Raw genomic sequence first — 14,421 nt, 5'->3', positions numbered from 1 at the left:
ACAAAAACTCGCCGTCCAACCTGCGGAAGCATATTGAGGTATGTAAACGTTTTATTCCAAGAGAAAGCTTGCAATGAAGTTGTCTGTGCTTTTAGAGCTAGCGATAACGTTGCAATAGCTATGCAGTCTGGTTAGTCAAATGACTTTCTATGGATTTGCCCACCAAGTTGCCATCGCCTTGTCCATGGCTAACGTTTACATATAGCTAGTTAACTTGGACACTGTTAGTTAGCATGTAAAAACAGAGCTACACTAACATGAATAACGTTAACTTATCTGAAGTGCTTTCTGAAATATGTTTTAGCATAATCTTGTCAAATAAACAAAATGTAGAAATCTTTCTTTTCTAGTAGCGTTAACTACCCAATATGATTTTGAGTTTGAAAAGAGTTTGTTGCATGTCAGGTGGAGCGTCACTGACTAGCTAGCTCAGGGGCGTAGCTAGGATTTTTCAAGGGGGGGGGGGGGGGGGGGGGGGGGTCACACACTGACTGGCAGCCTGAGTACATACCTCCAGGTTTGTAAATGAAAAAATACATTTGAGAAAATAACACGGTCTTTGCATCATTCTTTCATCTCATGTTGCGAGCTGTTGAGATGTCGGACAATGATTTGGCCAAATCAGCTTTATCTGGCAGTGTATGGATAGCGGCTCGACATCTTACCCTAGGCAACTGATGCAGATCTCTCTATTCTTGTTGTCTTACTGCTCATCGGCCAAAATGTTTCTAAGTAAAAGGCGTCGTGGATGATGAATGGCAAAGATGTCAACGATCTTGTCAATGTCGATCGCTCTGCCATAGTCTATTCTTCCATGTTTTTTTGATGTTGTGTTCTAGAAACGGCACACTAAAACTTAGCTTCGAAGCCACAAAATGCAACTTTGATTTAAAAAAATAGATAATAAATTGCTTACCTCTCTTCACGTCGAAAGAAGGAGGAAAGTTTTGCTTGTTTTGACATGGCAAATTATTAACACAAGAGGAAATACTCGTAATTCGCAACTAAAAAGACTGCAGCTACACTGGCAGCTTGGCCATGCTTTCTAGTGCGATCGTGTTGCGCTTGTGTAGAACTGGGTTTTCGCGCCCAAACCACAGGAAGTCCAGACAGAAACCCTAATGAGGCTGAGGTGACAATCTAGTTTAAAAAAAAAAAGTTAGAAAAATTACAGTGGCCACTTTTATAATATTCTTATGCGGCTATTGAAAAAATGTATGGTCCGACAACGGGGGGTCACGGTCATCCCAGGACCCCTACCCCCACCCTAGCTACGCCCCTGTAGCTTAACGTTAAACCACCATGATGGCACAGAATGTGTTCATTTTGTGAATTCACAAAATAATCCAATTGGTTGTTTCAGAGGCATGAGGTATTATAAGCGTTGTGGCAATAATACAACAATGCGCTGACAGAAAGTGTACTTAAGTATTTTTAAAAGCAAGTACTTCAGTACTTTAACTTAAGTAAAAATTTGACTGTACAACTTTCATTTGTATCAGAGTAACATTTGACCAGTGGGATCTGTACTTTGACTTAAGTAATGAAGTTGGGTACATTGTCCACCTCTGTATACCAATTTCCTATACAGTGGTGCTTGAAAGTTTGTGAACCCTTTAGAATTTTCTATATTTCTGCATAAATATGACCTAAAACATCATCAGATTTTCACACAAGTCCTAAAAGTAGATAAAGAGAACCCAGTTAAACAAATGAGACAAAAATATTATACTCAGTCATTTATTTATTGAGGAAAATGATCCAATATTACATATCTGTGAGTGGCAAAAGTATGTGAAGCTTTGCTTTCAGTATCTGGTGTGACCCCCTTATGCAGCAATAACTGCAACTAAACGTTTCCGGTAACTGTTGATCAGTCCTGCACACCAGCTTGGAGGAATTTTAGCCCGTTCCTCCGTACAGAACAGCTTCAACTCTGGGATGTTGGTGGGTTTCCTCACATGAACTGCTCGCTTCAGGTCCTTCCACAACATTTCGATTGGATTAAGGTCAGGACTTTGACTTGGCCATTCCAAAACATTAACTTTATTCTTCTTTAACCATTCTTTGGTAGAACGACTTGTGTGCTTAGGGTCGTTGTCTTGCTGCATGACCCACCTTCTCTTGAGATTCAGTTCATGGACAGATGCCCTGACATTTTCCTTTAGAATTCGCTGGTATAATTCAGAATTCATTGTTCCATCAATGATAGCAAGCCGTCCTGGCCCAGATGCAGCAAAACAGGCCCAAACCATGATACTACCACCACCATGTTTCACAGATGAGATAAGGTTCTTATGCTGGAATGTAGTGTTTTCCTTTCTCCAAACATAACGCTTCTCATTTAAACCAAAAAGTTCTATTTTGGTCTCATCCATCCACAAAACATTTTTCCAATAGCCTTCTGGCTTGTCCACGTGATCTTTAGCAAACTGCAGACGAGCAGCAATGTTCTTTTTGGAGAGCAGTGGCTTTCTCCTTGTAACCCTGCCATGCACACCATTGTTGTTCAGTGTTCTCCTGATGGTGGACTCATGAACATTAACATTAGCCAATGTGAGAGAGGCCTTCAGTTACTTAGAAGTTCCCCTGGGGTCCTTTGTGACCTTGCCGACTATTACACGCCTTGGTTTTGGAGTGATCTTTGTTGGTCGACCACTCCTGGGGAGGGTAACAATGGTCTTGAATTTCCTCCATTTGTACACAATCTGTCTGACTGTGGATTGGTGGAGTCCAAACTCTTTAGAGATGGTTTTGTAACCTTTTCCAGTCTGATGAGCATCAACAACGCTTTTTCTGAGGTCCTCAGAAATCTCCTTTGTTTGTGCCATGATACACTTCCACAAACATGTGTTGTGAAGATCAGACTTTGATAGATCCCTGTTCTTTAAATAAAACAGGGTGCCCACTCAGGGCGGCGTAGTGGTTAGCGCTGTCGCCTCACAGCAAGAACATCCAGGTTCAAGCCCCGTGGCTGATGAGGGCCTTTCTGTTTGGAGTTCTCCCCGTGTCTGCGTGGGTTTCCTCCGGGTGCTCCGGTTTCCCCCACAGTCCAAAGACATGCAGGTTAGGTTAACTGGTGACTCTAAATTGACCGTAAGTGTGAATGGTTGTCTGTGTCTATGTGTCAGCCCTGTGATGACCTGGCGACTCTTTATCTACTTTTAGGACTTGTGTGAAAATCTGATGATGTTTTAGGTCATATTTATGCAGAAATATAGAAAATTCTAAAGGGTTCAGAAACTTTCAAGCACCACTGTATGTGATTTCAGGGCTCTTTTTCAAAGTAGTCTCCAAAAATAAACAAACACCACCTGAGTATTTAGTTTTACACTTGATCCCCAGCTCAGAGTCTGGAAATGATTAGACAAAGGTGTTTCTTTGCACGTCAGTGAGACTTGATTAATGATAAGGCGCTGTATGTTTGCTGACCATTTACAAAAACTGATTAAAAAAAAAAAACTCATTTCCTCACACACACAGCACCTGACTGACTGTTTTAAATTGTGTAACCGGTTTTTTTTTTTTGAACAGATTGTGCCTTTAGAGGCGCCTTAATCTGGCTCTAAACTGTCTGGTCATATGAATATGAAGGGACAAGCCTGGGGCGCCATGACTCGGAAAAATCCCTCTACAAGACCGGAGGAATGGCGTTGTATACACACACAGCTCTTCGATAACTGTCGCTGAATTATAAAGGTAACGATATAATTTCCTGAAAATAGTTGGTTAATTTGTATTATTGTTATTGTGAATATGTGCTCGATGTGAAGTTTCGGAAGCATGATAAGTTTTTGGTTTGTTTTTTTTAAGTAAAAGTTGTTCAGACAGTTTGCTTTACATTCTAGCTAGCATAGATGCTAACCAATCCAGGAAGCTTGGTCAAATAATATTCGGCTTTCAAGCTAATTTCTAGTCAGATGTTTGTATATTTCTTAAACATTAGGATAAAGAATATATGTGATACGGCTGTTTTTGTGTGAATTTTAGTCGTCAGTAACTATATAGCCTAGTTGGCTAGTACTAGCTTTCCTAGATAACGACTCTTCACTGTTGTCTGTCTGTCATGAAAGTGAAGTAGACAAACCTGCTTGTTTGTGAGAAAAAAAACCTCCAACATATTTTCAATATTTGTTTTTCTTTCTTTCCTCGTCGTGTTATCAGTTATGACTTGCTCCTTCCTTCGTGCAATATTAAATCTTTAATCTGACTGAAATTTGTCATGGCCATTGATCATAAATCTTTTCTCAGGCAAGAGAATAGTTAGCTAATGGCTCCCAGTTCTATGTGAGGTTTTCCCTCACATGATCCCAGACTCTTTCCAGATGAATGAACCTCTGTCATAAATTAATCCAGCAGCTGAAATCTCACACGCTGTCTCATTCAAGTCCCTGAATAGATTAAATAATTTGCCTCTCTGTATTTTGTGACCCTTCGAGATCAAACATTGATTTGCATTGGGGCCTATAGATTCAGTAGTTACCTTATGACCGGATCAAACTACGTGAATTCAGGGTGATTTTGACACTGTGGCAGACAAATGTCCAGGGTCAGGCCTAGGGCTGTGTACCAGTACTGTACCGTGAAAATCGATTCGGTACAGGTCCAAAATACCGGATCATGAAGTACCGGTACTGTACCGATATAAATTTACACCAAGTATATGCTTGTTTTGTGACTGAAGATGCATAAATCCTAGTCTGGTTAACACCAGACCATATCACAAGTGAAATATGGTCTGGAATCCGCCTATTGAATTTCTCGTAGGGGAGGTGTGGTTTACGATTGTCAACGGCCGTTTATTGGACGTTTGGAATGTCTATCGTTTGGCGTATACGTAGCCCATGGCCAATCATGGCAGTTGTACCCGGTGACGTAGTTAGCCCATGTTTACATTAGACCGTATCAGCGGATCATCAGATTAACGTTTTTAAAACGATTAGTGTGCACACAGCAACACCAATACACGATTTGCGTGCACACAGCAACACCAATACACGGATACACTCGGCTCCGCAGGCATCCTGCGCTCCAAATCACTCCGCCCTGAACAGCGAGTGCCCTCTGGAGGGTGCGCACTCCGGCCCTGCGCAGCTCACAGAGCACGCGAGTGAAGTGCACAACCACTGATTCAGGACTGAGCCGCTGTGTGTGTGTGATCCCAGCGCATATCACTTACCACTTGCAAGTGGAAGGATGGCAAGCCTAAAGACAATCATAACTACACAATGGGCAGTATTTGCATCAGTATTTGCAGTATTTTTATACTTTTATACTCTTTAATGAAAGGTGATACAAGGCGGAAGTCCGCGCCGTTTTTCAGCAGTCGCGTCACATGACCAACGCCAGCGAATCAGGAAGGTGGATGTCACAGTGACGTTGTCCAATGACGACGCCAGCTAGAGCTCAGCACAGCGTATCCGTGTATCTCAATGTTTACACGGCACCGGAGCTGACACGATCTAGATTGAATACGTGGACCCTGGCGGACTCCCGTTTCCAGGCGGTTTAATGTAAACGGACAGTGCATCTGCGAAGAAAACGAGACAGATACGGTCTAATGTAAACTTGGCCTTAGAGCGACGAAGAGGAGAAGGAAAGAGAAAGAGAAGGCAAAACAAAAATAGGAAAACAATGGCACCGAACGATTACTGCCGTTTGTGCAAGACAAATATGAGAGAAGCTAGTTTGGTTCGTATCGCTCACCGCCATGTTAAATGTGATCCGTAAACAGTCCCAAATAAACTACAAGCTTCCGTTTGTCGAGTAGTACGCGTCACCGTCTTTCCACCCCTCCCCACTCTCTGATTGGCTCCCTAACTCAGGCGAGCCTTTAGACCATAGTTTCCATGCTGTCTTTTCAGATCGGAACGATTGTGCAAAGCAGCATGGGATTTCCCAGGCTACATAAATCCTACCACAAAGACGAAAATTTAGCACTGGAAAAGACGTAAAATGCCGCGCTGAAACTTGAAATCAGAGCCATCTTTGATTTGAGATCCTCTCGCCACAGTCTCACGAGAGATTGCGAGAGCTTGGCTGATCCAGCGTTCTGATTAGTCAAAAAGACTCAAAAGCAGGTCAGCCATTTTTCCTTTGCTGGCATTGGCGGCCTTTGTTGCTTTGTGTAAATTTGCCGCGTAAGGGCCTCTGCATGCTCTTGCGACAAGGCTTTCGCAGATAGCTTTTCGCAGACAGTTGTAATTTATCGTTCAGCGGGGAGTAATAGGCGTGTGTGATGTTATTCACCGCCACAACGCAAGGTGGCGCGAAATCGCTAGGAGTAGTTGGTGGGTGTGGTTAGTGGAGTGTTTATCCTCCGGTTACTTATAATGACTAGAACTGGAGTCGTATAGATGTATGCACTTCCTCGATCAACCGCTCTTCGTGCTGCTCCATCTTCGCTCGTGTTTTTAAAAATGGCGGTCGTGAAAACAAACCAAAGTAGGAAAGCGGAAGTGCATGTACAGCAGATGTAGAGTGGACCAATCAGAGCCCTCTTGTCTGCGACGCTGTCTGCGAGGCTTCTGTGGTGGTCACAATTTTTGGGAGGTGCGCGCAGAGCGTCTGCGAAGGTGGAGGGGCTATGCAGACGCCAATTGTGATGCCATCTGCGAGGACTGCGTTGTCAGCATAAATTGGCCTTAAGTTAAAGGCCGCGGACTGCGTGTAGTCTGTAGTACTCTAGTGTAGTCACTTCTCACTGTGAGACAACTTATGACTTTTTGTCCCAAGTTAACCAAGTGTGAGACTGAGAAGTGAGGTAGGAAACCTAGTTATGTTCGGTTTTCTTTGCATAAAGATACTGGCAAGTTGTCAACAGTTTATTAATGTTTCTGTCATTATTGAAGAAGAACAGATGTTAATTTGTCAAATTGTTCAGGTACAGGTCCGGACCTGTACCTAAACCTCTGTACCTGATGTTACGTTTAGGTACGCAGCCCTAGTCAGGCCTGAATATGAACATCAGGAACGACAAACAGGCCTTGTAGTGCGACATAATCAAAGAATAGCATTGTAGTGCCTGGGACGCCTCATAGCACCCAGACGAAAAGTCTGTCCTGTCAGAATTATTTTGTATTTTGTCCTATGATGTGTTCAAGAAGAATTTATGGCACTATGATTGATCGTCTAATCTGACATGGTGACTATTGTGAAAGACAAATATCATGTAGTCTGATCCCAGCATTAGTATCCACCTGCATGTACCATATACAGTGGTGCTTGAAAGTTTGTGAACCCTTTAGAATTTTCTGTATTTCTGTATAAATGACCTAAAACGTCATCAGATTTTCACACAAGTCTTAAAAGCAGATAAAAAGAGCCCAGTCAAACAAATGAGACATAAATATAATTCTTGGTCATTTATTTATTGATGAAAATGATCCAATGTTACATATCTGTGAGTGGCAAAAGTATATGAACCTCTAGGATTAGCAGTTAATTTGAAGGTGAAATTAGTCAGGTGTTTTCAATCAGGTGTGAGTGGGCACCCTGTTTTATTTAAAGAACAGGGATCTATCAAAGTCTGATCTTCACAACACGTTTGTGGAAGTGTATCATGGCATGAACAAAGGAGATTTCTGAGGACCTCAGAAAAAGCGCTGTTGATGCTCATCAGGCTGGAAAAGGTTACAAAACCATCTCTAAAGAGTTTGGACTCCACCAATCCACAGTCAGACAGATTGTGTACAAATGGAGGAAATTCAAGACCATTGTTACCCTCCCCAGGAGTGGTCGACCAACAAAGATCACTCCCAGAGCAAGGCGTGTAATAGTCGGTGAGGTCACAAAGGACCCCAGGGTAACTTCTAAGCAACTGAAGGCCTCTCTCACATTGGCTAATGTTAATGTTCATGAGTCCACCGTCAGGAGAACACTGAACAACAATGGTGTGCATGGCAGGGTTGCAAGGAGAAAGCCACTGCTCTCCAAAAAGAACATTGCTGCTCATCGGTAGTTTGCTAAAGATCACGTGGACAAGCCAGAAGGCTATTGGAAAAAAGTTTTGTGGATGGATGAGACCAAAATAGAACTTTTTGGTTTAAATGAGAAACGTTATGTTTGGAGAAAGGAAAACACTGCATTCCAGCATAAGAATCTTATCCCATCTGTGAAACATGGTGGTGGTAGTATCACGGTTTGGGCCTGTTTTGCTGCATCTGGGCCAGGACGGCTTGCCATCACTGATGGAACAATGAATTCTGAATTATACCAGCGAATTCTAAAGGAAAATGTCAGGACATCTGTCCATGAACTGAATCTCAAGAGAAGGTGGGTCATGCAGCAAGACAACGACCCTAAGCACACAAGTCGTTCTACCAAAGAATGGTTAAAGAAGAATAAAGTGAATGTTTTGGAATGGCCAAGTCAAAAGGCCTCTGCATGCTCTTGCGACAAGGCTTTCGCAGATAGCTTTACGCAGACAGTTGTAATTTATTGTTGAGCGGGGGAATAGGTGTGCGCGATGTTATTCACCGGCACAACGCAAGGGGGCGCGAAGTCGCTAGGAGTAGTTGGTGGGTGTGGTTAGTGGAGTGTTTATCCTCCGGTTACTTATAATGACTAGAACTGGAGTCGTATAGATGTACGTACTTCCTCAATCAACCGCTCTTCATGCTACTCCATCTTCGCTGGTGTTTTTAAAAATGCCGGTCGTGAAAACAAACCGGGAAAGTAGGGAAGCGGAAGTGCGTGTACAGCGGGTAGAGTGGACCAATCAGAGCCCTCTTGTCTGCGGCGCTGTCTGCGAGGCTTCTGCGGTGGTCACAATTTTTGGGAGGTTTGCGCAGAGCGTCTGCAAAGGTGGGGGGGGCTACGCAGACACTGTCCGCGACACCGTCTGCGAGGACTGGGTTGTCAGCATAAATTGGCCTAAAGTCCTGACCTTAATCCAATCGAAATGTTGTGGAAGGACCTGAAGTGAGCAGTTCATGTGAGGAAACCCACCAACATCCCAGAGTTGAAGCTGTTCTGTATGGAGGAACGGGCTAAAATTCCTCCAAGCCGGTGTGCAGGACTGATCAACAGTTACCGCAAACGTTTATTTGCAGTTATTGCTGCACAAGGGGGTCACACCAGATACTGAAAGCAAAGGTTCACATACTTTTGCCACTCACAGATATGTAATATTGGATCGTTTTCCTTAACAAATAAATGACCAGGTATAATATTTTTGTCTCATTTGTTTAACTGGGTTCTCTTGATCTACTTTTAGGACTTGTGTGGAAATCTGATTGTTTTAGGTCATTTATGCAGAAATATAGAAAATTCTAAAGGGTTCACATACTTTTAAGCACCACTGTCAGTCTGCTTGTAGGTGTGCAAATACTGACTGTGGTTCATATGTCTCTCTGTGCAGTTTTTCAGCCCTCCTCGACTTAATCCGTCAATGAAATGGATCAGTCTCTCACCGATTATTGGATGATTCTCAGTACCACAGCGAGATATGGTTGTGGATGTGTATCGAGCACAAGCAATTTGTCAATGTTTAAGCACTTGCGCTTTTTCAGACTTGCTTTAAGATGTTCCAGAGCAAAATGTGGACAGCACTGACCATCCTGTTGTCTGTTCAAATAAAACGATGGGGCTTCGACTTTGATAAATGTTTCGGTTCTCACTTTGGCCTCCCGTGAGTAAAAGCTGATAGAATTGCAGAGTCTAATTGGAGATTATAGGCTATTATTCTTGACCTGGAATGAATGAACCAACTAATATGCTCATATTATGATGTAAAATTCAAATGGACAAGATACTTCAAAAATATAAATCAAATCATTAGTTTTCTTTTGTTTCAGACATGTAAAAGTTTTTACCTTTACCTGACATGTTTCAACGGTGTAACTTCCATCTTCATCAGAGGGTCACCCGGATGTTGGTGTGTGACGTGCCTTTATAATCAGCTGATGTTATATTTTTTTCTTCAAAAATATAGTTCCCTACAACAAGCTTGTCTACAAAAGGTTCTTAATGATTCCATGAAAAACAGGAGAAAACATCATTGTGCACTCCTTCAGTCAGTGCGTTTACATGCACATAGAGAAAATCGAATTTCTGCCGTTGCTCGACTGAAATCGAAGTTCTAAATGCCATGGAAACACCTTAGCTCGGCTGAAATTGAACCGAACTTGATTTCTCGTAATCGAGCTACACGACCTAGATTATGCGATTTTTGCCGAGCTACTTAGTGCATGTAAACCCTATCGAGCTACGTAGTCGAGCTACTTACTTCAGCACTGCCCCTTCCGGGAGTGACGAGACCACAAGCGGGAAACACGACAGCCTCGGTCGGCATGACAACAGTAGTAGCGAGCAGCAGAAGAGGTCAGGAGGAACAAACGAAGAAGAGAAAATGGCGAGCAGAAACGTGCACTTCTGGAGCAATGAGGAGACAGAGTTCATGCTCATTCAGCTTAAGGAGTTGAATATATTAAAATTCATGGACGGGAGAAAAACGCACAATGGCGAACATGGAACTGATAACTTTGTTTACACTCTTGAATAGCTCTTCTTCATGACGACAACCGGAAGTGTACCAACACGATGGGGCGTGTAGCGCCACCTGTGGCTCGGGTGCACAATGTACCTCACACAATAGCTCGATTTCCTTGTGTGCATGTAGGATTGGATTTCTCTGGCACCCCTGCTGGGACCCTTAGCTCGATTACCGACAGCAGCTTGATTTGGATGTGCATGTAAACGTACTGAGTGTCGGTTGCTGTCCACTGAGCCACTGTTAGCTGGATATTTATTGATGGTGGACTGTTACGCAACCCAGAAATAAGAAGTTATTTAAACACTCTGTTGTGCTTCATATGCTCGTACCAATAGCACACACGCTATAACATGTCAATGGTGTGCTGAGAATGATCTATATAAATAACTTGTTAGTCTTGGCTCCTTGTCTGATTAACAGGATAGAAGGGGCAACAGTCAGTAATTGTAAACTTCCAGTGTGACCTTTTTTATATGGTAAGCTTATCCGATTGAAAATGGTAACCGAATCGTTCAAAGGTTAAAGTGTTCAACCTATCATCAAGAGATGCGAGTTTGAATTCTGACGATGTTGTAGCTGTCCATAGCCAGGAGCCTGTCTGGGTGGGAAGGATTACATACGGTCTCTTCCCTGTCAATCACAGTGACAACTAGTGCCTATGCGGAAGAGGGCAGACGGCGCTTTCCTGTGTTGCACTGTCTTATGATGCAACGTGAGCAGCTGTTTGAAAAGATGCAGCTTGTTGGCTTGGCAGGCTTCCTATGCCTTAGAAAAAGCATGTTGGGCTTCACCCTCCCTGGTTGGTAGCTGTTGTATGATAGGCATGAGCTGGCTAGTGGGTGGGAATTGGCAGGGGGGAGAATTGTTCACGGGCTTCTGTGTTGTATTGGTAATCATAATCACTAGCTCAGTAGGAGTATTCCAGTTTAGAACCACTTGTTGCTAACAATCGGTTCCCTAAATGTCCTTTCTTGTCTCAGGTTTCACGTTAATTTCTTCACCATGGCAGCCAAGTCATCTCTACTAAAGGTGATCCTGCTTGGAGACGGTGGCGTGGGCAAGTCATCCCTCATGAACCGGTACGTGTCGGACAAGTTTGACGCGCACCTCTTCCACACCATCGGTGTCGAATTCCTCAACAAAGAGCTGGAGGTGGACGGTCGGCGGGTGACCCTGCAGATTTGGGACACTGCTGGTCAGGAGCGTTTCCGCAGCCTGCGAACGCCGTTCTACCGCGGCTCCGACTGCTGCCTTCTCACGTTCGGCGTGGACGACGCGCAAAGCTTCCTCAACCTCGGGCACTGGAGGAAGGAGTTTGCCTACTACGCTGACGTGAAAGAGCTCGACAGCTTTCCTTTCATCATTCTCGGCAATAAAGTCGACGTGGTGGAGCGGCAGGTTACCACCGAAGAGGCACAGAGGTGGTGTTTTGATAACGGCGGCCACCCGTATTTCGAAACAAGTGCCAAGGACGCAACAAATGTCGCTGAGGCTTTTGAAGAGGCTGCAAGGCGTGTGTTGGCACTGGAGGATCGTCAAACACACGTCATGCCCTCGGACGTTGTGGATTTGCGCAGGAAGCCGCGCTCTGGCAGTCGCTGTTGTTTGTAACAGCTGGACGTTAAGGCAAAGTCAGTCTGTGGACCGTTTAAAGCTGCCCAATGGACTTTTAAGGACTGCGCAAAAGCTCTGTTAGTCTATCAAGGTTTTTCATTTAGGACGTATTGAGTGTCTAGTAGTAAGTCAAAGCAATTGCAAAGTCGAATTGTTAAAATGATCAGACCACATGTTCGTTCTGGTCTGTGAGATGTGAATCTTTGAGTTACATTCTGTTGAAGGTTCTTCCATGAGTAGCAAAATCATGTTCAGCATTATTACACAAATGGCTTTGACTAACTGCTATTACACGTTCAGAATGACCCAGATTGCTGAAAATACCTTCAGACTACCGGAGCTTCTCCGTAGCAGGTGGCGCCGGTGTGTAAGAATCTGAAGCTCCAAACCAATAAAGTCCTGCAGTTTTTGCATCGGAGGCCATTTTCAGGCCAGTGAAATGTTGAGCACTCACGGGGAGAGTTTAATGTACACCCTACCAGTCAAAGTTTTGAGTACACTGCATTGAAGTTTTGAAACTATTAAATGTCCATAACCACTTACGTGATGCGTTTTTATTTAATTGGTTACTTATACATGAGTTTCATTTGAAAATTTTGAAGGACAAAGTAAATGCATTGAGATGGATGTTTAAGTGTATATTGGGGAAAACACGATGAAGTATATGGCCATTTTTAGAATGACCCATGATTTTGAGGATGTTTTCAGATATGAGGAATATGATATAAACATAATCATGGAGGGGAAAAGTTTTTCTAGGAATTGTACTAAAACCATTTTGAACAAAAATGTAATTTGAGCACTTTTTTTTTTTTTTTCCTCCCTTCTCTCCACAGTGCCTTTTCTCTTCTGATGGATAAATATTCAGTTTGGCAGCTTTCAGAGGCACTTGAAAGAACACTAGTGGAAAATGAAACATTCTTGTGCATTGATTTTTAGCATCATCCATTACAAAAAATAACCACTCTGATAACTCACTAACACGTGACAACACGTAACAATAACTGCCCAACTGTGGTGACACGTCAGACCTATGTTTAAGGATGTTTTCGTCCATGTGGTAGGATCAGGATAGAGCTCTTACTTTGGATCTCATTAACCCACGCCGAGCATTTTGATGAACATGGTGGGAGCCCTCCTTATGCCCCTCCAACACTCAGTCCTATTTGCATATATTTGTGCTGTTTTATAAGGAAAGGGCAACGATTTAATTTTAAGTACACACTAGGAAGGCCTTACCTCTTTAAATCTTTAAATCTAGAATATAACACTGTTTGGAAGATTATGATCTTACTGAGTATGTATGTTGTTCCTAATGAAAGAGCAATCACTTTTAATTTAACAGGTGGATGTTACCATTTTAGAGATTAATTTATTATAAATTTGCTGTGATTTTTTTTTTTTATTTTTTTCCCCTCTTAGCTGCACAGCTAAGAATATTTTTTTCTGAATTAATATCTCGTGTGTTGTGATCTATTTCAAGTCTGTCAATTTGTTGAAATAAGTAAGGGGCTGAAAATGTATAGTTTGAAAAACAAGCTATTCATACATATGCACTTACCTTCTCATTTGTGCCATCAACTTAACCTGCTCAAGTTCACAGGTACTGAAGCCCAAATTAAAGCCCTAACGAGTGATGATTCTTTAATTATTGTGCAAATCTAATTAAAATATAAGTAAATTCTTTTGTTGTGAATTTGTGATCTCACTTTATTTTTGCTTTCACTATGCGGATGATTACATGCAAATTCCTCACGCTTTATTACCAATATACAGTGGTGCATGAAAGTTTGTGAACCCTTTAGAATTTTCTATATTTCTGCATAAATATGACCTAAAACAATTAGATTTTCACACAAGTCCTAAAAGTAGATAAAGAGAACCCAGTTAAACAAATGAGACAAAAATATTATACTTGGTTATTTATTTATTGAGGAAAATGATCCAATATTACATATCTGTGAGTGGCAAAAGTATGTGAACCTTTGCTTTCAGTATCTGGTGTGACCCCCTTGTGCAGCAATAACTGCAACTAAACGTTTCCGGTAACTGTTGATCAGTCCTGCACACCGGCTTGGAGGAATTTTAGCCCATTCCTCCGTACAGAACAGCTTCAGTTCTGGGATGTTGGTGGGTTTCCTCACATGAACTGCTCGCTTCAGGTCCTTCCACAACATTTTGATTGGATTAAGGTCAGGACTTTGACTTGGCCATTCCAAAACATTAACTTTATTCTTTAACCATTCTTTGGTAGAACGACTTGTGTGCTTAGGGTCGTTGTCTTGCTGCATGACCCACCTTCTCTTGAGATT

The 14,421-nt window shown here is 42.6% G+C and overlaps 1 protein-coding gene across 1 annotated transcript; it reads left to right on the top strand.

Moving 5' to 3' along the window:
• Positions 1-3,588: 3,588 nt before the first annotated feature.
• rab9a (RAB9A, member RAS oncogene family) lies at positions 3,589-13,794 on the top strand. The gene is made up of 2 exons (XM_060899510.1): positions 3,589-3,699; positions 11,476-13,794. The coding sequence occupies exon 2, from the start codon at positions 11,498-11,500 to the stop codon at positions 12,104-12,106; it is 609 nt and encodes a 202-aa protein (XP_060755493.1). The 5' UTR covers positions 3,589-3,699; positions 11,476-11,497; the 3' UTR covers positions 12,107-13,794.
• Positions 13,795-14,421: the final 627 nt, after the last annotated feature.

This window comes from Neoarius graeffei, chromosome 18, assembly GCF_027579695.1.
Source record: "Neoarius graeffei isolate fNeoGra1 chromosome 18, fNeoGra1.pri, whole genome shotgun sequence".
In the NCBI taxonomy this organism is placed as follows: domain Eukaryota; kingdom Metazoa; phylum Chordata; class Actinopteri; order Siluriformes; family Ariidae; genus Neoarius; species Neoarius graeffei.
The sequence above is the reverse complement of the archived record's forward strand: the minus strand, read 5'-3'. Positions and strand labels throughout refer to the sequence as shown.

Bases quoted from the DNA above. Each gene is read 5' to 3' on its own strand.
- rab9a (XM_060899510.1), top strand. From the start codon at position 11,498: ATGGCAGCCAAGTCATCTCTACTAAAGGTGATCCTGCTTGGAGACGGT.